The sequence below is a fragment of the Manis pentadactyla genome, chromosome 9 (assembly GCF_030020395.1).
Source record: "Manis pentadactyla isolate mManPen7 chromosome 9, mManPen7.hap1, whole genome shotgun sequence".
Classification (NCBI taxonomy): Eukaryota; Metazoa; Chordata; class Mammalia; order Pholidota; family Manidae; genus Manis; species Manis pentadactyla.
In genome coordinates, this window is record NC_080027.1 from 115,071,254 (window position 1) to 115,094,851 (window position 23,598).

General features: G+C 43.9%; 1 protein-coding gene across 3 annotated transcripts in view; it reads left to right on the top strand.

The window, feature by feature from the left end:
- The window catches only part of PTPN14 (protein tyrosine phosphatase non-receptor type 14), a 164,108-nt gene that overhangs the window by 108,576 nt on the left and 31,934 nt on the right, over positions 1-23,598 (top strand). For all 3 annotated transcript variants that reach the window (XM_036912525.2, XM_036912524.2, XM_036912523.2), the window contains exons 4-8: positions 10,460-10,557; positions 12,850-12,917; positions 16,589-16,659; positions 17,613-17,700; positions 21,289-21,377. In XM_036912525.2, the coding sequence (XP_036768420.2) occupies positions 10,460-10,557; positions 12,850-12,917; positions 16,589-16,659; positions 17,613-17,700; positions 21,289-21,377 (414 nt within the window). The remainder of the gene's footprint in view (positions 1-10,459; positions 10,558-12,849; positions 12,918-16,588; positions 16,660-17,612; positions 17,701-21,288; positions 21,378-23,598) is intronic.

Sequence of the window (23,598 nt, forward strand, 5' to 3'; positions counted from 1 at the left end):
TCACCAGGATTCTTACAAAGGATGGTCTACATTAACACATCATCATCCCCCAAAATCCATGGTTTACCTTTGGATTTACTCTTGGTGGTGTATGTACGTCTGTGGGTGTAGACAAATGTGTAATGACATCCATCCATTGTTATATAATAATATCACATAATATAGAGTACTTTCACTGCTCTGAAAACCTGTGCTCTGCCTATTCATGCTCCATCCTACAACCACTGATCTTTTTTCTCTCTCCATGGTTTTTTCTTTTCCAGAGGGCCATATAATTGGAATCAATTTTTTGACTGGCTTATTTTACTGAACTAATACGAATTTAAGGTTCCTCCATATCTTTTCATGGCTTGATAGCTCATTTCTTTTTAGTGCTGAATAATATTCCATTGTACACATGTAGCACAGTTTATCCATTCATTTACTGAAGGACATCTTGGTTACTTCCAAGTTTTGGTAATTATGAATAAAGCTACTGTAAACATCTGCGTACCATTTTGCATTCTCTCCAGCCATGAGAGTTGGTGAGAATTCCTGCTGCTCCGCATCCTGGTCAGCATTTGTTGTTGTCAGTGTTCTGGATTCTGGCCATTCTAATAGCTATGTAGTGGTATCTCATTATCTTAATTTGCATTTCCCTGATGACATATGATGTGAAGCATCTTTTCGTTGTGCTTATTTTCCATCTGTGTATCTTCTCTGATGAAGTATCTGTTAAGGTCTTTGGCCCATTTTTTAATTGGGCTATTTTCTTCTTGTTGAGTTTTAAGAGATCTTGTATACCTTGGATCAGTCCTTTATCAGATATGTCTTTTGTAAGTATTTTCTCCCAGTATATGGCTTGTCTTCTGATTCTCTTGGTATTGCCTTTTGCAAAGCAGAGTTTTTAATTTTAATGAAGTCTAGCTTAGCCATTATTTCTTTCATGGACTGTGCCTTTGGTGTGGTCTAAAAAGTCATTTCCACTATCCAGGGTCTTCTAGGATTTCTCCTATGTGATCTTCCAGGATTTTTATGGCTTTGCATTTTTATGGTCATCTATTTTGATAAGTTTTGTGAAGAGTGTAAGGTGTGTGTCTAGATTGATTTTTCTGCATGTGAATTCACAGTTGTTCAAAGAGACTACTTTTGATGAAGACACTATCTTTGTCCCATTGTATTGCCTTTGTTCCTTTGTCAAAGATCAGTTGACTGTATGGGGGTCTATATCTGGGCTCTCTCTTCTGTTCTGCTGATCTATTTGTCTTCCCTTTCTCCAATGCCACACTATCCTGACTACTGTAGCTTTATAGTAAGTCTTGAAGATAGATAGTGTCATTCCTCAAACTTTATTCTTCTTGTTCAATATTATATTGGCTATTCCAAGTCTTTGAAGGAATAGTTTTTCCCTTTGCCTAAAAACAAAAATTTCTCAAGGCTTCCTGCTTGATGTGTGCTGGGTCACTTTTCTGAAACTTTTAGGTGCTTCTTTCATACCAGAAAAATAATATCTAATTTGAGTATGAGATGATTGAGGACTTCCTCCCTCCCTTTGTCTGTGTGTGGTTCGCTGTCAGTGTTCCGTCTACTCAGGAACATTTTCATTTATTGAGTATCTACTTAGTACCATGTACTGACTTTAAATGGTAAGACCCAGTCCCCAGTGTGTGAGGCAGTTATGGTAAAGTCACGGAGGCACTGGGGACAATGCGAGAGCCCTGAGTGAACTACGTGAGTGGCTGGAAGGCAGGGTCCATTAACTGATTGATGAGAGGGTTTGGGAAGCTTTATAAAGAAGATTTATTTCAACTGAACTTTGAGAGATGAGTAGGTGATTGTCCAAATGGAGGAGAATGGGCAAGGACCAAACAGAGGAAACAATAAGGGGTTGGAAGAGAGCATAGGTACTGGGGGGCACAGTAAACTTATTACCACTCAAGTATCTAGTGTGTGCTGAAACATAAAGTTAAAAAGAGTCATTTTGAGTGGATTATGAGAAGCCTCACATTGTATCAGGAGTGTAAACATTTTCCTGATTAGGGCTACTGTTTTTGTTGATATAAAACTCACATTACATAACATTCACCATTTTAACCATTTTAAAGTATACAATTCAGTGGTTTTTAGTGTATACACAGAGTTGTGCAACTGTTGCTGTAGTTTAATTTCAGAGCATTAGCAGTCATTCTCCGTCCTCCATTCCCTCGCCTCTGGGAACCACTAATCTCCTTTATGCTCTATGGATTTGCCTATTCCAGATGTTTTATGTAAGTGGGATCATACAATAGGTAGCCTTTTTGTCTGTCATCTTTTCACAGTAGCATAAAATTTTCAGAGTTCATCTATTCCTGTAGCCTATGTGAATGCCCCATTCCTTTTTATGGCTGAATAATATTCCATTGTATGGGTAGACCATGTTTTGTTGGTCTATTCATAAATTGGTGGACATTTGGATTGCTTCCTCCTTTTGGGTATTATGAATAATGTTGCTATTTGTGTAGAAGTTTCTGAGTGAACCTGTGTTCTTTATTCTCTTGGGTATATGTCTAGGAGTGGAATTGTTGGGTCATGTGGTAACTCCATATTTAACTTTTTGAGGAACTGCCAAACTGTTTTCCAAGTTACAGGAGAGTTTTAAGACAGAGCGAAACAAACTCAGATTCTGTGTTAACATCACAAATTTCAGGGCAGTATTTAATCTTTTGAGGCTAGGTATTTCTACTTCGGCTGTCTTGTTTTCCTAGTTCAGAGCATACAGCCCACAGCAGTGCTATCTGTCTAGCTCTTTTAAATCCTATCGATGTGATGACTGTAAAAGAATCTGAACCCGATAGCGGAGATTGGAACAAAGAGAAGTGGATTCAGGATATTCTTTCTCCCTATATGATATAGAGAATGAGTTTTTCTTTTTTAAAGAGAACTCCTGATTAAATTGTAGGCTATTATTAGGGAGTTTATTGTACTTATAAACTGTATGTGGAGTCCCTGTAATTTGTTATAATTAATGCAAGAGTTTAGGAGCAGAAAGCAAGGATCAGGTTGTGGCATGCTTTGGTCTTTTGCAACACCTTGCTATCATTGGCCATTTTTCACTAGTAGTTAAGGACCTTGTATGTTTGTGTGCATTTATTTGAACAGACATCATCCTTTTTAGGAAAGAATTTCAATCCTTTGACTCACTGAGACTTAAGGAGTCTCAGTAAGAAGTTAGGTGTCTGGAAAAACAGGGTATTGATCCATGAATGTTGAAAATTTCTAGAATTGAACTTTGCCGAGACCATCTCGTTGGTATGTGTTTGAGTGTATGCGTGTGTTTGTATTTTAATACGTACACAATACATACATAATGTGGGCTTGTGGTGTGAAAAAGGCTAGAAGAAAAACTTTCCCTTTTAAGGTTATCTCCCACCCCCAACCCCCACTGGGTTATTTCAGTTTTGCATAGTTGCAGGAGTGTTGACTTCTTAGTGTGCTTGACAATGCAGAGTTTTAATTGACTGTCAACTTGGACATTCATTAAATATAAAATCTTTTAGAGAGTGCTTGGGTCCAGTACCAAACACATTATTATACTTGAATAATCGTAAATTATTCTGAAATCTTCTCCCAGGTTTTGAGGCTAGAGGGACAGAGGGAGGGAGACATTCAGGTTTATCTGGTTGCAGGCCTGCTTCCATAGTGTTTATCTGGTCCTGGCAGATGGAGAGCTGGGTGGGCCACCCCATCCATTATCTGGATTTACAGCTGTGAACACCCTTTGGAATGAATGGAATGTGCCGTTTCTTTCCTGTTTGTCTCTGTCAGTCTAAGAGTTAAACTTACATTCCTCTTCTGTACCCCAGGATTCTAGTCCTGCTTCTGCTCATTCTCCTTTGTCTTTTAGAGTAGAGAAACTTGTACCTTTATTTCTTACTTGCCCAAGATAATGTCAACCAGAGAGTAAAGCTAGTGCTTCGGTCCATACCGTGTGTTCCAGGTTCTATCCAGTACATTCTAGCAAGATTCTTCTAATACTGCTGATTGTAAAGGAAATTTTCTAGTGAGGAAAGGGCATTTTAGGTTTTACCCTTTTTTAAAATAATAACAATGACAAGACAATCTGTCTTTCTGTCTTTGATCCTCCTGGCCCAGTAACTTCATGGGCAGGCTTCGCAGACTGAGGAATTTAAGGAAAGTATTGATATCCTCCCCTCTCGAAATTGTTACAGCCCTTCTTACTGACCTTGAGTAAGGGAAGAATAAGTTTGTTGACTGACTTTGAACTACAGAGGAGGGAAGGCAGACAGGAGCTCTTTGGTAATAACGGTGATACTGCAGGTCGAGTTACAGCTTATGGAGTGCTTTTAACTATGAAAAGCCATTCTCTTTCTATCTCAGATCTCCGGGGGCAGTAGGGTGAGAAGGGCAATGTGTGGGCAATCTGTGCTAATCAGGTGCTGGTGAGGCAGCAACAGAACGCCGTCTGGATAACTCTTTGTGATCTATAATCTAGGAGTGTCTTTGCTCAGTGCAAGAGTCAGTAAGGATGGTGTGTGACGCCGATGAAGAACTGCTATTTACTCTTTTAGAGTAGTCTGCAGATGGAAACGCACATACCTGCTCCTGGGTCAGACTTCTTCCAGGGCCAGCCGACGGCTGGAGACCTGATCTTTAGATTTTACTTTATCCCTCTATGTGGCTTAGGAAGTTGTCAGTAAGCGTCTTAGGAAGTAGTTGGAATGCATAGCTCCGTCTCCTTTTCCTCCTTTCTGCCTCTGGAAGAGGAACATGAAATATCCCAGAGGCTGCTGCTGGGAGGAAAAGACAGCTCTGAATAATCCGTGGGCCAGGCTATGAAACGTGTCCTGCAATGTGTTTTTTACAGAAAAGCTTTCCATGTCAGTGTTGGCTTCAGTTGCTGTCGCTCCGGTGATCTGTTGGTAGGGAGTTACCTTGATTATTGAAACCCTTCCTTAGAAGCATCAGGATCCTAAAAATCACCAGGTAGTGTGTTTTTTATTTTTAAACTTCAGTGAAACTGCCTTGCCTCCAGTGGCTGGGAATCAGATCCCAGGCTCTCCACCTGTGTGGTTGCTGCATGGAAAAGAGCCCCAGGCGCTGGTCTTTCCCGCCCTGCCTTCACTGTTACAATGGGCAAGCCATTCTCCTCCCTCAAGGTTTGGTTTTCTGAAAACAAAAGCATGGGACTTGGATTCTTGAAATCTTTCCCTTGTCAAGTAGCTTAGGCTAAATCATGCTACAATGTCTGTGACCCCCAGATCTCTGGGACCTTCAAAATCAAAGGTCTGTTCTGTGCCCACCTATGCATCTCTGCGTCCTCTGCCTTCTTTGCTCTGGTTTTAGGCTAACCCAGCAGCTGTCCCTACCTGTACACTGCAGGTCTCAGGCGGGAGGCACCTGGAGATGGGAACCAGGTGCTGGCTCCGAGGGCTTCTGCTCAGGCCTGGCACTTGTCCCTTCTACCCCCATTTCCCTGGCCCCAAAGCTCGTTGCAAACTTGATGAGGTAGGCAGGAATGACCCCCGAAGGGGAGGCCCCATGGAGAGCAACAGCAAACCTCTGGAACAGTAAAAACAGCCTCCCGCCCTCCTGTGTCCAGCATCCTGGGATTTAGGCTGAGGAAGTTGAGTCTTTAGGTAGAAGCATGACCAAAATCAGATCTGAAGGTTTTCATATTTTCTTGGCTTTTTCCTGTTTGAGAAGCTTCTGCTGAACTGGACTTGGAATGACTGTTTGTGGAAGGGGTGGGAGAAATATTTTCAAAGCAGCTTGCCCTCAGCCTCTGAGCGCCTCTCACATTATTTGTGGTTCTGCGGTGGTACAGGCCATACTTTCAGAACACCACATGGAATTTCTCAATCTGCACTGCTCATACTCAGAAGTATGAACAGACCTGCAAGTAGAACCTAAGTACTTAGATAAATTCCTCATACGCGAATTAAAAAGAGATTAAAGATCTTAGCAGTACATCTGCAGATGTTGAGGACAATATTGAAAGACTTCTTTGATAGCTGCGTCCCAGGTATTGAGTGCTCTATTGCTCTGACCCAGTGTGGCATTTTGAAAAGCTTTCTTTTCAAAATCTTAGGGGAGGAAGGAACATGGGAAAGTCACGTCTTTTCTTGAGACTGGATAGAAGTATTCCAGAGAGGAGACCTCGAGAGACGGATTCACAGTATCTGTCAGTTTGCAATCGTAAAGTTCAATAGCACTGGTTTTCAGGCAGTCTTTTCTGTTTCTGCATTTAAGCCACAAGTTCATCTTCTCTGTAGATTAAAGACAAAGCAAAACAAAAAAAAAATTGAAAATAGAGATTTTTACCTCTATTCAACCAGCGTAATTATATATACCAGTTCTTAGAGGGAAAGCCTATTCCTGACCTATAACCATTCACTGGACCTCAGCCATCAGGTGGATTACTTCCAGGTCTTTGAGTATGAAAAATATTAAGAAGTTTCCCTTCTGAGCTTGGGTTTTCAAAGAGGATCCCTTTGGAAAGTTGGCACATGCTTACTTTCCTGGCATGAGGACTGGTTTTTTTCTTTTCCCCTCCACCCAAAGCTATGACAGGGTGGAGTATACATCCGTGAAATTGCATGTTTCCAAAATAGGATTCCCTGTTACAGTTTACTGCCGTTAGAATTGAATCTTTAATCAAAAATAAGCAAAAACCTAAACATTCTAGAAACAATTTAGCTCATTTTCTCTAATTTAGTCTTCATAGAGGATAGAATCTTAGTACATTCTTAAAGGGCCTTCTGAGCAAGAACATAGCAAACAATTTCCAGAGTGGTCCAAATTTCATTCTCATTTCTGCGATCTCATGTAGTTGTATCCGCAACCTCCTGTGGTAATAGCACTGTATTATTAGCACTGTGCAGACTCTCTTATAGTCTGGATGGCTTCCAGGGAAGCGTACTATGTTCTTCTGCTCCTGGGTTTTGTATCCCCGTATGAACCCACACCTAACCTAAATTTCCAGGAACAGTCCCGGTGTTCCTTGCTAGTGGATTGGGATTCACTGCTGCCTAGGCAGAACGGATCTATCATAAAACATACTCATACATTATGCAAGTGATAGATAGCTGTGATTGACAGTGGGATCAGCAGGGTAAGAAAACTACAGCTACTGTTTTACTAAATCCTGAGGATTATATTCCCAAAGGTGTCAGCTGATGATTTTCATCTCTCAAGGCGACCTTAACTAGTGTGACAGAAAATTGCTAGGATAACACTTTTTAAAATGCTTTTTACTCATTGGTTCTTAAAAATTGAACCCTTACTTGTGCATTAGAGAGAGAAACATGACAGCAGTGGTCCAAGAGATGATGAGCACCTTTGCATGGTGGAGACTGTTGTAGACCGCACTGGGGGTCCCTTGGTACCTAGCCAACTTACACATAAGGGAAGTGCTTGATAAGCATGTGTCAATTTCCATGTGTCTCCTGGGCCTATAGAGCAGAAAGTAAGTGGAAATCACTCAACATGGGAAGGAGTGAACGGCCCGTGGAAGAGATTCAAACATTATAGGATTAGGTGGAGTAGATGAACTTCCCCGTCCTCTCCTCCCTGAAATTCCATGTTCTGGTTTGTTTGGTTGGTTTTCCTTTTGGGAATCTCATTGTACCTGTCCTCCATACTTGAAGATTCCTTCCATTCTGAGATGGTATTTTTTGAGTTCTTTGGTGGTTTGGTTTATTTGTTTTTGATACCCTTTAATTTTTCTGAAGAAAGGCACATCCTGTGGCAATAGGGCAGAGTTAACACTTTTCCTCATTGTTCTTCTCTTCTTATTCCTCTGATTTTGAAAGTGGGGGCTTCAGATTCTAAGTGGCTCCTCTGCAAAATCCTGTCTGTTTTCATAATGAACTTTTGGTGCCTGAAAGGCATTCTCATGGCTCAGGATCCCCTTGCTTCCTGGGCTTCCACAGGAAGGTGTTCTCTTAGCTAAGAACTGGCTGGGTTATAAATGTAAAAGATCGTCCACAGAAGGCTCACAGGCAGTTCCTGGTGTCTCTGGAGGGAAGTTTACTTCGTGCTAATGAGTGCGTTGACCTACTCCTTCAGTCTGGCCCAGAGGTGCAGGACGGGTGCCAGAGGAAACCAAGAGCCAGGCTGGGGACCAGAGAAAGAGCGCGGCAGAGGGTGCTGAGGGCAGGCCTGAGGGAAGGTGCCGAGCGCAGGCAGGGGGCCTCTTGTGTTGCATGGTGTGAGAAGGGCGCTTCTCAAGCCCGTATTTTCCCTCCTAGTTCCAGTTTGACTGAGCTTTCTCCCAGGGCATGAACTAACATCATTAGAGTAAGTTTTTGGACATAAATCTGTTATTTCAGTAAGGCTATAAGAACCCTGAGCTTTGCTCGTAACTGATAGGGTGCACACACTCCTTGAAGTAAAGGTGCTGATGTGAAGTGTTGGTTGGAGCTCTTGGTTTGCTGAATGAGACTGGAACCCGAGAGCCTTGACACTCGCCAGCCCTGTGCAGACTTCTGTCTTTATCCCTGGAGAATGGGAGACAGGCAGGCAAACAGCGGCATCCTGGGAATGCGAGAGACCACATTTCTGTGATACTTATTTTGGGTAAAACAGTCGAAAATATGTCCAAGCTGTAGACTCAGCTTCAGTAAACAGGGGGAAAAAGGGAAGCTGGAAGATAATATGTGGCATATTTTAACTGTGCTGGTTCAGATTGCTTTAGTCTTTGTTATTTTGAATGATTCTGGTGATGTTTCTTTAAATTCATGTGCAATTATTGCTTCAAATGTTTCATTTACTCTGATTCTCTCCTATGAAGAAGGAAAAGATTGGACATTACTTCCTGTTTTCCTCTGAGCATATATGACCAAAAACTCCCTAAAAAACATACAAACACACAGAGGCAATGCCTTCAATCTCACAATGTTTTCAAAAGAATCCTACTTAGTATTCCTCCTTATCTACTGTGCACATTCAGCAACAGCAGAACTGCCACTTCGTTACTAATAAGAGACTTTTAACCACAAGTTCGTGCATGTGACCTCTGTTCCTGCTTGTTGGGATTTAGAATCCACGAAGCCTCTAACCAGCAAAGGAGGGAGTGATGGGGTGAAGGCAGGCAGTGTCCCCTGATCTCAGGGCAGTGAGTGGACACAAAGGTTTTCTACAGAAATCAGGGACTTGTCTCTGGAAATCAAGGAAGACACCACTTATATACATTAATTGATTTAGTCAAATGATATGGACAGAAAATTGACTCAGTAATGGATCCTGTAAAATGATCATGAAGATTTTAGGTTAGAGTTAAGATGGGAATATGAAAAGTAGGTTGCTTTTCTGTTATAAAGTTTGACTACAGAGAATTTTTACATAACTCCCCTTGTCGGTCCTTCTGATTTGAGTATAGGTTTTTTCCACCAGAAATGGACATGGTTTCCTTGACCTTGTCCAGTAGATGCCAGAGGAGAAAAGTGGAGACTGTACTGCAGTAGGCAGAGCCTGATCCCTTCCCTCATATAGGCAGTGGATTGATATGTAATGTTGTCTGCGGAAGATGGCAATAATTAGCTGTCAGCACTGATGGCCTCTCTCCAACAGAGCTGGACTTTGGGTCACTCCTGAGTTCCTTGACTGACATGTCAAGGTTTAGAAAAAGTAGAGCATTATGGCTACCACGAGCAAAAAGTTTGGTAACATTGCCAAGAATGAATGCTAGAAAATTCTGACTGGTATAGAGGTGACTGTGCTTTTTTAAGAATATGGTCAAAGGAAGTAAAGGTTTGGGGTGAAGAGATTTCTACATGTTTAGGTAATTCTAAAAGCACGATTTTATTGGCAGGGGAACAATATCCAGTATATTAGCTTCTGAGAACAGTGGTCTAGTCTGTGGTTTGCTGTTGTGCACGGGCACATTCCGTCCCTCTGCACTTCGCTGGTTTGAGAATGTACTTTGGGTTGGAAGGCTCAGTATTGCACTAGATTAGATTTTTATGAGTCACAGACATGGAGGGTCAGCCTGGCCCTGAAAAGCTTTATCCTGCCCATGAGCAGATTCCAAACTATTTGCTCTATTTGTGATCTACCCTACCCAACTTTAGTTTAGGAAATGGTGTGTTCCAGAATTTTCTTGGGAATGCACACTGTGGAAGGTAGCTTTGGCAGCTGAGTCTTTTGTGGGAGCCCACATGTGGAAGCACATTTCGTTCTTAGTCTGTGTTAGGAAGAACTGGTCCTTCTCTGTCATTCATCCTGCCGGCCCACATGAAATGCTCTGATGAGAATGCTCTCAAACTCAGAATGAATGGGTTGTAGTACCTGCAACCTCAAACAAAGATAAACACAGGCAGAGATTACTTTCCCTCTTTTACAGGGTTGACCTTTATCACCATCACCTGCCTATCCTGCTGTGTACATAAAGTTTTACATCCAGAGACATCAATGTTATGGGAATATAATCCAACACTATATTTGTTTGTAAAGTTACTCATTCTTCTGTTCCCATGAACAGGTATCAGTATTACCTGCAGGTCAAAAAAGATGTACTTGAAGGGCGCTTGCGGTGTACATTGGAACAGGTGATTCGGCTGGCTGGCTTAGCTGTGCAAGGTAAGAGAGAGTGGTGCCCCATGTTTGAAATTTCATTTTCTGTTTGATTTTGGTGTTGCTGGCCTCTCAGAGGGAAAAGTTAAATTTACTCAAATGATCCCTTAATAACTCTTGCTTTTCATTTCCAAATATCTTACGTTAAAAATGCAAAGTTTAGTGATTTTTGGTGGCAGCATAGTGAATTTCTCAAAGCTGTTTGCAAATTGCTCAGCTTGTGTAATTTTAATTTTTTTTGGAGAAATAGAAGCTTTCATCCTGCCTTTAAGTAAAGCTACATTTCAGGGTTTGTGGAATATTTTCTCAGAATTACCGCACTGCCCACTGTGGTCACATTTTGTGTCTTGATGCTATGACTGTGTGACTTTCACATCAGTTTCAAGGGTGCTAGCTTTAAACATTATAGTGTAATATATTCTTACACAGTTAGAGAGATAAATTTAAAATGCATGATTGTACTATGGAACAAAAGACATGTATTGAAGTACATTATCTACTTAAATTTATCAGCTATTTCTATCATCTCTAAGTTACTGCATTTCTGACATGTTACATAATTTTTCTTACATATATATGTGTGTGTGTATATATTCACACATTACTCTTTATTGAGTGTTGGCTTCATTGTCTTTAGTCATATTAAAAACAAGGGGATAAAAATATAATTTTTAAAGACAAATGTGTTTCCTTTTTGTTATTTTCTTTGAAATCAGTTAATGTCTAAATGTACGCCTGCCAGCCACTGAGTTCTTGCTGTGCGGACTATTGTTTTAGAATCTGTGAACTGAACTTCCCATCCCAAACTCTGAACTGAAGTTGAACCTTTTGGATTCTAAGATGTCTAAAGAAGGAGCCTTCCCTCGACCTCTTTCATTCTGGGGTATTAGCAATTTAGCAGTTTTTGGTGGATGTGTGATTCCTAGCAGTTAGCTTCTCTTGTTACCCTGTGGGTAGAGGTTTACAAAATATGATGGACCCCATCTGTCCACTTACAGACTGGAAGGGGAAAGAACAATATAACAGAACAATAAGTGGTTATAACAAAAATCTCATTAAAATAACAGGGAAGACACCCTTAATAGGGAGAAGAGAGAGATCTTGTAAGTGCCTTTCTTCAAATTGGATCTTTTCCCTTTTAAAAAGCTTTCTTTTCCGTTTGCTTTATTTACTCTCTTGTGTTTCTCTTGCTCTTCCATCCTTAGACTTTATTGCAGGTGACCTGGATGTTGGAGGACCCTGGTGATAGTTTTCAGGCTGAAGGAAGCTGAATTTACTCTCGGTTCCCTTGCCATTCGGCCCTTGAAGCTAACTGTTCAGTCCGATGAAATCTCCTCTGGCTATAATATTTGTAAAATAATTCTCCTGAGAACTCTTAGTGGGCATTTAGAAAGCTACATCAATAGAGGTATAAGTTGTGATGAAATATGATAGTTGATGCCTAAACTTGAAAATGGCCTCAGCATGTGATCTGTGCTATTCTTGAGTGCCTCGTCTGACGATTATTTAGGTACTGAGTTGGTAGGTACATCTTTGCTTCCTCAGCAACGTATTTACACTGGCTTCTTAGGGACCCTCGCATTCTTTATCTCTTATTACCTTAAAGATACCTGAATTCATTTTTACCAGATGCTGTATCTTTTACATGAAATTAAACTTTCATGCTGAGTTGATTTTCATTTTTTTTTGAAGAGCAGGTGGGGTTAGAAGCACGGCACTTGCAGATTTATGATAGAGGCTCACTGAACTCATTTTGCATGTGCTCAAACATACCACTGTGAGATGAAAACAGGACAAAACAGAATGTTTGGCATCTTGCAACATGTGAAGTCGTTGAGGAGGTGTAAAAATTTGCGAGGTTGCTTGCCAACGGTGATTTACCCTGGGAATTTCCAGTGGCAAATACATGAAAAGACACAGATGGATTTGGCTCTGCAGTTCCCTAAATTAACCTTGAGTTAAAAAGTCCACCTGGCAGATATTCTGAAGATAGGTGTTATACATACTTAACAAAAAGGTCAGTATAGGTTTGTTTTGAAACTTTTAAAATAGCTTAGGAAACACTTTCCGATTTCCTCCTTCTTTCTAGAAAGCTGTGGAGCACTGTTCATGTGCTGATATTTACAGTATTGCTAAGTAAAGTGGTAACAATATCAAGCACAGCTTGGTGCTGGTTTTTAATTTAATAATAGTGCAGAAATAGGATGATGTGGAAGAATAAATGTGGTCAGGTTACCCTGTTTTATTCCATCTTTAATTTCATATAAATAGCAGTCCCCTCCCTTCTTTTCTTTTCAGCTGATTTTGGAGACTATAATCAGTTTGATTCTCAAGATTTCCTCAGAGAATATGTGCTGTTTCCTATGGTAAGTGTGATTTCCTTTGTCTTCATCAGTTTCATGCCTCCTGTAAACATTTAATTCTTTTCCTTTGAAGACTTCATAGGATTTTACACAGACATTCCCTGGGGAGGAAACTCCATATATTTTTAAAGTAGGGACAAATTTTGTAGAACTGAACAAGTAAGGATGCCACGTCTACCTCCTCAAGACCCTTCCACGCCTCCCCTCGACCCCCGCCAAGCCCCGTGGTGCTCTTCCTTTTTGAGCACACGGAGTTTGTTTGCATCCCAGACCCTCTGTGCTTGGGTCTCCTCTGCCTGGAATGCTCTGCCCCAGATCATTCTGTGACTAGTCATTTGGGTCTTGATTCAAACATCACCTCCTCAGAGGGGCCGTCCTTTTCCTTGACCACCTAAATGATACATTCCAGCCATCAACCGCTTCCGGCTAAGACACCTTTTATGTGTATACTTCAGAGCTTTTTCAGCATCTGAACCTGTTCGTCCTTTTTTTTCTTTTTTATTGTCAGCCAGAATGTCAGCTCCAGGATCCTTGAGCAGGACCCCCTCTGTCGTCTGGCACATAGTCTGTGCTCGTAAAAGTTTGTGAATGAGTCAATGAAGTGCAATGCCCATTCCTGGGTTAAATTAGGGATAGGGCTAGGTTTCCATCTCTGGAGAATTTTTGTTTGCTTTTTGGTAGCTTTGAGGTTAATGAGAAGAGTTTTAACAAGGAAGGATTAAAATACTTGAAAAGCCATTTTAGGGAAGAGCCGTACCCATTCCAACATTCTGGCTCCGATTTTAGAAATTGTCATCATTCCCCACTTATTTTTTTGATAAGCTGTTTTGCCCAAACTGCTGACCTGGGTAAATAACCTCCAGGGGATGAAGTTATATAAGAAATAGCGCTTGTTCTCAGGGAGATGACAGAGCAGTTGAGTAAATAGGAAGTTTGCAAAATCAGAATACAAAGCCAAGTGTCATAAAGTAGGTATAGCCAGGGTTTTATGTGGGGAGAGGTTCCATGTCTCAGAGGATTAGGGAAGGTTTAACGCCAAATGGTGTCTGAGTGGCTTCTTAGAGGATGAGCAGGACTGCAGTGGGCAGAGAGGAAGGGGGTGAGGAACAATCAGACAGAGACAGAGCAGAGGCCAGACAGCACGGATGACTGGGTGAGTCAGCTGGGCAGTGTGACTGTCCTCAGGGGTGCTGGAGGGCGGTGGTGGAAGATGAGACGGAGACCCCTGAGGAGCTCAAACGCATGGGCTCCGTCCCGGTTAGCAGACCGCACGCTTTGAGAACCGCTGGATCAGTGCATTGAGACCATGTGTGGAGGAGGTCAATACAAACACCTCTGTAAGAAAGACAGTAGGCAGACTGTAGTACCAGCAGAGAGGCACAGATGGAGCGAAAGAGGTAGGTCCACTGGTTGGACGGCTTCCATCTAGGTGGAATATGGGAGCCTTGTCAAGGGAAGGGTAGCCGAGATGAGACCGCAAGTATGGGGTGACATTTCATACGATGTGACTGGTCTGGGTGGTTCTTCCAGGAAGGGTGGACGTGAATGTGAGTGGAGACATGAAAGCAGTCTGTTTCAGGAAGAAGAGTTTGCCAGAGGCTTTGAACCCCTAAGAGAGGAGGTCTGGAAGGGAAAGGTGGGTCACACTGAAGAATGGTCTGAATGCCAGGCCCAGGTGTTGACCTGATTGGGTAGGCAGTGGGGAGCCATAGAAGGTTGCATACTTTCTGCTTGGTTCCACTAGAGCTTTCAAAGAGAAGAATGCATGCCTTTGGTGGGGGAGGGAAGATGGCATGAATGGCTGCGTTTGATCTCATAAAGTAACTGCATTTGTCAAGTGACATTTACGCAGCAGAGAAAAGAACAAAGTTAAGTACACAGGGCACTCCACAGGTGTGTGGCTGTGTACAGGCATGTGCTCAGCCATTTTTCATTCTTGTGGGGCCGCTCTTGCACGTCTCTGTGGCAGGGACACATACCGCAGGGCAGCCCCAGATGCAGAGAGAGGCGGTTGAGTCGAGTACAATAGCAGAGAGACCTTTGGACTTTTTTCTTCTTTAAAAATAGGAAGCAGAGTTTAATGGAGCATGTTTTGATCTTCACTTGTCTTTATTTTATTCTATTGCCACATGCCTTTCTTTGCTTTTTAAAACTGACATTAAGTTATTATGACTCCTCAATACCTGGATGCACGCTTACAGCTAAATTTCTAAGCCGTGTGGTATCTTTGTTATGCCAGGACACAAACCTGAAAATCACAGGCTTATTTCCTTCCTAGCATGGACTTGAGTCATTTCAGTGGATGGCTAAACAGGAAACAGAAAATCAATCAGATAACATACGAAAAATAAGAGCTGCCAGGAATTCCCTCTGTGCGTTCTCTGAGGGCTTTTGTGGTCATCTGCAGGGCTATAGGATTTCCAAGGTAGAGTTACACTCTCATTTTCCAGCTTTAAAAAAATACTGAGTTTTCACATTTTGCTGATTTGAGATGGGGTGTTTTTTGCAGTATTGAGGTGTATGTACCTTTTTGGGGTAGAGTTTCATCCTTGAGAAAAAAAAATTAGAGGTAACTTTTATATAAATGGCATTTTAGGATCAAGGGAATGAGGCATTTTTGATGTTTTCTGCCAAAACGTCGTCCTCCAAACCCCCCACCCCCCACAATGTGTCTGATGAGCTTCAGAGGTCCTCGCCATGACACAAGGCTCAGAGCCCCTGTGGAGTGACACCCCGCAAGGGCACATCTCTACCCTCCTTGGTGCCTGTCAGCCTGGGCACTGTGGCACCTGCTGCCTGGGAAGGTCGGAGGCAGCTGGCCCTGCGGCTTAAGCCTCCCCAAGGCCTCCACAAGGATGAGACGAGCTGCAGAGTCACGATGTGTGTCAGTGTCTCAGGAACTGATTGCTGGGGTCTCTAGGTCTCGATTTATTCCTGAAGACCCCATCTCTCCATCTCAGACAGTGTTTTACTAGTAGATGTTTAACAAGCCCTATAAATACTTCCACCATCACTGAAGGGGAGTTGGGAAGAGATCAAGGCAGTCGGCTCTAATCCCCTGGGAGCTGGCACACCTGTGCCCCAGCGGCCTGGGATTCAGCTGGTGGAGACAGCGGCTGATCGGATGCACGGCCCCCATCTCACGGAGCTCCCCGAGGATTTCAGCCGCCATGGTCCCTGTGCTCCCAGGGTCCCACACATGAGTGAGCCTGCTCTGCCTTCAGGTGGCTCTGAATTGGTTTGCTGGTCCAGCGGTGGCGGGCGGAAAGCCCAGGCACAGCCCCTTCCTAGGCTTGGCTTTTGAAGGGATGATGTCTTGGGAACTATTTGCCTGCACCCTGATCATTAAAAACATATAAGGACTAACAGAACATTTTTAATAAAAATGAGTCTGGAAGGCAGGCAGACAGGGAAGAAAGTAAAAGAAAGAAGAGCTATTTCAGGGCCCTAAAAATTTGGGTGGCGGCTCCAAAGGCCCCTTGCAATAACCTTAGTTATAGTGAAGAGCCACGTTACAAGAGTAACATGGACAATCCGTCTTAAAAATTACAACCTTTGACTCAGAGGAGTAAAGGAGAAGTTGCGGAAGTGAGGCCGATCAGGAACATCTTCTGGAGCAGAGAGCAGAGGGCTAGCAGAATGGGTCAGTGACTCTAACTGCTTCTGTTTGACAGGATTTGGCCCTGGAAGAGGCTGTTCTGGAGGAGCTGACCCAGAAGGTGGCCCAGGAGCACAAGGCCCACAGGTAGCGTTGGCAGAGGGCAGGGCAGGGGGGGCGGGGGCGGCCTGGCCCTGCGCAGTGCAGTCCTGTCTGTGCAGGAGGCCTCAGCTCCCTGCACCTGGCCCCTGCCTTGGGGCTACGCAGTTCTGTGTCCTCAGCGCGTGATCCAGCTCTGCATGGAGAGGGGTGTGCAGATTTGAAAACTGCCCTATTTGCCCTCCCTCCCCTATCTTCTTTTTTCTCTCTCTCCACATTTCTTTTTTTTTCTTTTTCTTCTTTAACACCTGCAAGCCCACACAGACATGTGTTGGATCAAGAGAATTCCTCTCTGGGACCTTCCTAAAAATATCTTGCCAGACCTGGGAAGCCTGAAGCCTCCTGTGCTGAGTAAAGACCCAGTGAGGGGTCTTTCCCCATTTGGGTGGGAAATTCAAGATCTAGAGGAAAAGGAGTGAGACTGAAAGAGGCACCAAGAGTTTAATGCCAAGGCTGCTTGGAGCTCTTTGAGGCCGGTGGGAAACACGCATCCTTTCCTGCCAACCTCAGGGGACCCGCGCAGGGTCCCAGACCTCTTGGCTCCCAAAATATCCTCATAAACTTTTTCTTATATTTCCTTTTTTCTTTATTACCAGTGGAGATTATTTTCCCAAGTGGGAGAAAAATAACTTTTATTTTTTAAAGCAGGCAGCCTTATTCATAGGGATGTCTGTAATAATTATTTAGTGTTTACAGCGCTGTGGCTCTTAATTAACTATTTTACCTTCCTCCTATTTTTCCCTGTAGAGTAAAACGCTACTGGGGAATATGTTAATGAATTCCTTAGTAGTGCACCGTCCCCTCAACAGTGGGCTGGTGATGGCTCTTCCCAGAAGGCAAGCTAAACTCTATAGCTCTGGAATTTGCCAGCAGGAGGGTCGATCTTCCACTGACTTTGTTGCTCTTAAACCATTTCCGCCTTTGATGGTTTTTGATTTCAGTGGAATCCTGCCAGCGGAAGCTGAGCTTATGTACATCAACGAAGTGGAACGTTTGGATGGATTTGGACAGGAAATCTTCCCTGTGAAGGTAGCGTACTCTGGCCCATCCTTGCTTCAGCCTTCCCGCGGCAGCACAGGCATTTGGAAAAACCAGGGCGATAGCAGCAGGCCTGCCTGGCTTGGCTTTCAAGTCACTACGCGGCCTTAGTTTGCAAGTCCAATTGACTTTAGGTAAAGCAAACACTTTATCTTAGCTAAGCGATTCTGGAATTTTCCATCGTCTTCAGCAGACACTATCATATGTAAGACAGCTGTCCGAGTGAGTACCAAACACCAGCCCGCCCAGCACTGTGCAGGTTCAAGGCCACGTCCGCTTTTATAATGGGACAAGTAGCTAATGTCATTTGTGCTGTAACGAAGACCCCAACCAGTAGTTTTCTTCCCCATGCTTATTCTCTTTTCTCTTCTTGGAGCTAATAAAGGGATAATTGTGAGGTAGAATGAAACATTTCCTGTCTGCAGTCCTACTTTATTCCTCCAGCTCTATAGAGCCTCTGTTGTGGGTTTCCAGCCCCTTCAGTGTTTTCTGGAAACTATGCCTAGGAAACCATTACAGCACATCATGTCCTTTGCAACAGATCCACCTCCTGAAGTGGGTGTGGTGGGGGTCATGGTGCATGGTCATTTATAGAGCTGAGCCCATAATCCAAACTCATTTTCCTCTCTCTACTGACCAACTTCACAAAAGACAGAGTTTTGTCAGAAACCTAAAGCAACTGGCACATCTCAGCGATTTGGGAGATGCCTGCGATTTCAGCACAAACATTGCACTCCAGACTGGCTCCTCTGGCTGTTTTATAAGTGTTCTGTTCCCCCTCTGTTGCACGTTTGCAATTTGCCTTAATGAGAACTGTCCATGTGCATCAAGTGGAATCGAGCAGGGCGGCTGCAGCTTGCGAAAAGGGCTAAATAGCTCTTTTTTAGATTTGTCTAATTTTCTTTTGTTTCTCTAATGGCTGCCCTTGGTAGGGTTGTAATCCATTTTCCTTGCAATAATGCCTTATGAAGCCATCTGCATCCCACTTAAATATCAGCAGCCCATATATAGCCGTGATATTTTGGGTCATTGAAAAATCTGAGTAAAGTTTTCTCCACTTCTAGAAAACTGACTTCTCAATCCCTGGAAGCTGGGGGTTTTGTCATGGTAGTGATTTGCTTGTGTTGTTTTTAGGAATTCTGCTGAACTGTGTGGGAAATAGGGGCAGTCAAGATAGTGTTCAAATTCACTGTTCTTGGTTCCAATGCACCTTCTAGTATGTTCTGTAATGGGAAAGTACGAGGGGGCTACTTTACCTTGCTCTGAGTGGGCAGACAGGCCCTGCTGATTCACTGCCAGTGGGTGTCATTTAGCCAGGCTTCTTGTTTCCTTTTCCCCACATAGCTGCTCATGACTAAGGTGACCACCTACAGACCACATGGCCCCTGGCACCCCAAGGATAGTGGGTGGGGCCGCAATGCCAGTGGGGGCGGTGGTGTGGTCAGCTCTCAGATAAGCAGAAAGCAGCCAGGTAAGTGCAGGGACAGATTCCAAGTGGTGATGGAGTCCCTTTTGGTTGATACAGGTCTTTACTGACCATGTCAAATAAAAAGGCCTGTAATAGATATGTCCTCAGGAAACCATGTCCAAGGAGGGTGGGCTTTTCCATGAGTAGTTTCTCAAAAAGTTTCAAGGCTGGAGGAGCCCCAGTCCATTTCCCAACAGGCCTGCCCTCCTCCCCCACAAACACAGGGATGGCCGCTGCCCTTATTGCCTCCCTCATTGCTGTGGGGAGGGTCCTTCGGGAATGAGTCAGTCTGGCACTGAATGGGTTGAGAAGAGGTCATGGAGAAGGCTCGTCTTTGTGTTGTAAAGGGGCTCGAGGAATCCGAGGAATGAAGAGGTCCTTCTTTCCCATCTCAGGCCTCACTGTGCGTGGTTCTCTTCTCCCTCTACAAAGGGGACACCCCCCCCACTGGAAGCAGGGGGCTGAGCCTTTCTCCCACTCTTCTCTCAACAACACTGGCAGCCTGGTTATGCTGTCCAGGGCAGAGGTTGGAAGCACCTGCCTGGATGAAGAGACCAGATTGAAGATACAACATCTAGATTTTTCCCAACACAGGGCCCAGCAGATTACCCAGCAGTGAAGGCTACAGTCCACAGGCCTCTTCTGTGCCCACAAAGCTCCCAGTCGGTATGTTAGTATCCCACTCTGGAATGACAGTAGACAGCCAAGCGTCACCCCACATGATGCCTTAACAGAAATGACAGCAGCCAACAGAAATGAGAGCAGAGCAGCCTGGAAATGGAGGGCCTCTGCAGCGGGAAGAACCTCCTGCCCCAAATACCATCCTGGGAGACTCGGAGATCAAAAACATGAAAACATCTTACCTTCTTGAAGGAATAAGATTGCTTTTAAGAGGGAACATTCAGAAAATAAAAAAGAACCCTCAGAAATTAAAAATATGTCAGAAATGGAAAACTAAAAAAATAGGTCAGAAGATAAAATTTAGAAAACCTCACCAAAAAAGAAAAAAAAACAGTTATGCAATGTGGGAGGCAGAAGACAAAATTAGAGAGCCAGCCCAGAATGTCCAACATCCGAGCCATGGGAGTTCTAAAAGGAGTAAACCGCGGAAGGAGAAGGTAGTAATTCTAGAAAATACCCCAAACCGGGAATGGTGAGGTTCTGAACTGAAAGGCCAAGCATAGTGCATGCAAAGCCTGTGAGGAGACACACACTAGGGCTTTAGGGGTGCACGCTGGTGCCTCTAGGGAGAGGGAAAGGTGGTGACCAGGTCAGCTTTTGGCTTCTTTTAAACAAGCTCTCAAGAATGTTCTATTCTTCAAAGGATGCACGTGTATAATTTTAATTTAAAAAGCTGAAGTGAAAAAGAAAAACATATTAATAGATACTCATGAAAGAGAAAGTCTTATCTGCCAGCAAATTGGAGAAAATCCTTGTTGATAAAATGAGAGTTCCTGTGGCCAGGATTCCTACCTGCACACCTGTTGGGCACTACATGGCTGTTGACTCTATAAAAAGAGCTCTGCCCAGTGCTCTGGGCGCACGACACAGTGGCACGGCTGCAAGGCTGCAGGAGAGCAGAGCAGAGGCTGGAGTGGTGACAGTGCCGAGGACAGAGGCCCGGAGGACGGCTGTGTGGGACGGATGTGCGGACAGAGGGGCCCAGAGGCAGAGACCGGCTTGCTGCTCGCAGACTCGCTCTAAGTGAACGGGATTCTAGTGACTGACCTGCCACCTGGAAATAAAGTTGGGTATAACCCTTTCACCCTAAGAACGCTTAGCTGTCATTTTCTTTGGTCACACTGAATCCATAGCGAACTTGCCCGGGACTGAAACCCATTGGCAAGACAATCCTTTAAGTAGGAAATGTGCTGTGACAAATTGAGATAAAAGAAAAAACATACAGATATAGTCCATTAGGATGTGTGGTGGGTCGAGTCCCCCTTCAGGACCTAATCACCTTGCTACCCTGATGCCGGCTGGGACTCATTCCATCTAAGGGCAAGAAACGGGGTGTGGTCTGCAGGGGGAGGCTGCAGCCCGAGGGCTCGGTCCTGCCAGACCCCCTGCACGCTGTTGTGTCACAGCTGTCTGTTGTTGATCTTACGCAGGACAATCATGGAAACTGTGTGCACCTGGGCATTTTCTTTATGGGGATTTTCGTGAGAAACAGAATTGGAAGACAAGCAGTCATTTACAGGTAATCGTCTTTGTGTCTTCTTACTTTTCCCTTTTCGCACTGAGGGATGCCAGAAAACTATATTGTGAGCATTACCCAAACTGAGTTAAGAGCCAGACTGTGCATCAGAGTCGAGTTTCTCTCAGCTTAGACATCAGCCCTGTGTGAGATTTAAGCGGTTGTAGAGAAATTCATCTCACTGTTCCTGGAGGCCTGTTTGCGGATGGGCGGCGTGGAGGAAGCCCGCTCTTCCCACCTGACTCCAGGAAATGCATTGTATTTCCCACTGCGCTAGAAAAGAGGAACTAAACTGTGTGTCCGGTTGGAAACAGACCCTCCAGTCAGCCTCCTGCCTACCAATTACCTTTGCCCGGTTCTCCATAACTGGCATTACATCCAAACTGGCTTCTTTCCATTGTCTCGTACTCTCTACCTAACTGAAGGAGCCAGAAGAGTACAAATTTATTATTATATTAACAGAAGAGGATTATTTGTGAAAGTGTGGTTTGAAAAAAAGCAATTTGTTATTGTAAATTAAAGGACTTTGGTCATTTTTAGTATTTGGTACTTTGACCCTCTTTTCCATTTAACAGGAGTTGAACCTGACTGGGGCTTTGGCCAAGTGTCCCCTCTGTTACATGTCACTGAGCTTGTTTTCTATTGGTACCCATAGGTCACATCGTCGTGCCAATGATCTGAAAACCTGCATGCATGTTTTCATTTACAAGGGCAGTGTGGCCCCTTCTGTATTGGAAGGACAGCTTCTGATAAGCAGAGCTGTGCTTGTAGGGCAGATGATCAAAGGCAGCTCTCACAGCCAAGCTAAGCCCACCTTCTAGAAGTGAATCTTGGCCAGCCGTGAATCAGCAGTTTGCTGCAGGTCATTTTGAGGATGTTTTCCAACCAAAAGCTCCCTAGTTTGACCTTTTTTCCCCTATTTTCCCACACTGCCATTATTTTTGTCCATTTATTTTCTCTTGCCCATTGGCTAGAGAGATATTTGGAACTGCAGAATAAACTTTTTGACTTTTGGACATGGCCATCTCTATATACCTACAACAAATTATAGTCAATTGAGTTAAATATATAAATATTGCAGAGTTGTAACTATAAATTTTTATGCCCATTTGAAGCTCTCCAGTTCTCCATAGCAAAATCAAGGTTTCCTTTCTCCCCTGAGTCTGGGAAAGTCAGCAAGTCTTGCCTTCCCACTATCGAGGTTAAATAGAAGAAAATAGCATTTGGAAAGTTTACTGATTGTAAGCCACTCACAGGTTTTGTTCGGTTTCCTTAGGAACTGCTTCTAGACCACTGCCATTGGCACTTATCTTGAAACTCCTGTAGGATGGGAACTCATTTCTCCTGTAGTTTTGTGTTAGTTATGCCACCAGGTAAAGTCATGGTGGAGTGAGGCATGGATCCAGAGTTTTGGCAGCTGACTGGAAGGAATGGAGCCAGAGGAAAACAAATACCACTTGTCACTAGAGACCTTCACTGAGAAGCATGTAGCCCTGAGTCTGTGTAGACGTAATCTGGTGGAATTGGGAGTCAGCAGACAGCTGTGCTGAGCACCTGTAGAGAGTATGGCCCCAGCAGACGTATCCAGACACAGCTGGTACTGATGTAATGGAGATGTGACAGGAGGAAACATGGCAGCTCCAGGTCTAGAACTCATCCGTCCCTGATGAGCAGAGAGCATGTGGCTAAGCCATGTGCTCATCTGTACCTAAATTGCCTCATCTCTAAAGGAGGAACAAAAATAGCTGCCTTGTCTGCCGTAGACAGTTGATGAAGAACCGTACTCTACACAGATGGGAGCAGTATTTTACTTTTACGTCTTTCAGCAAACTTGGATTGCTTGCTGCCTGTCAGGAGCCTGGCTTGGTGTTGGAACAGGGAGAGGAAGAAAGCAGAGTCTCTAGCTGGGGCACAGGGCCTCTCTGGTCTAGGATGGTTTAGTGAGGGGTCTAGTCCCAGAAGTAAACAATTGTGATACAGCATGATGGCCGAGACAGGACTACACCAGGTTCTTTCCTAGCATGTGGCTAGTGGGGATGAGGAAGGGCCCCCTAGAGCTGGGCCGCAGGGAGTACGCAGGCAGAGGATGACAGAAGCAGGAGGATGGAGAGCAGTCACAGGACAGGAACTACATATAGGGGCACAGTGGAAGGTGGATCGTAGTACGAGGTCATTAGAAATTGGCTGCAGGTAGAATGGGAAAGAGCAGCTTGCCTTCCTTTAT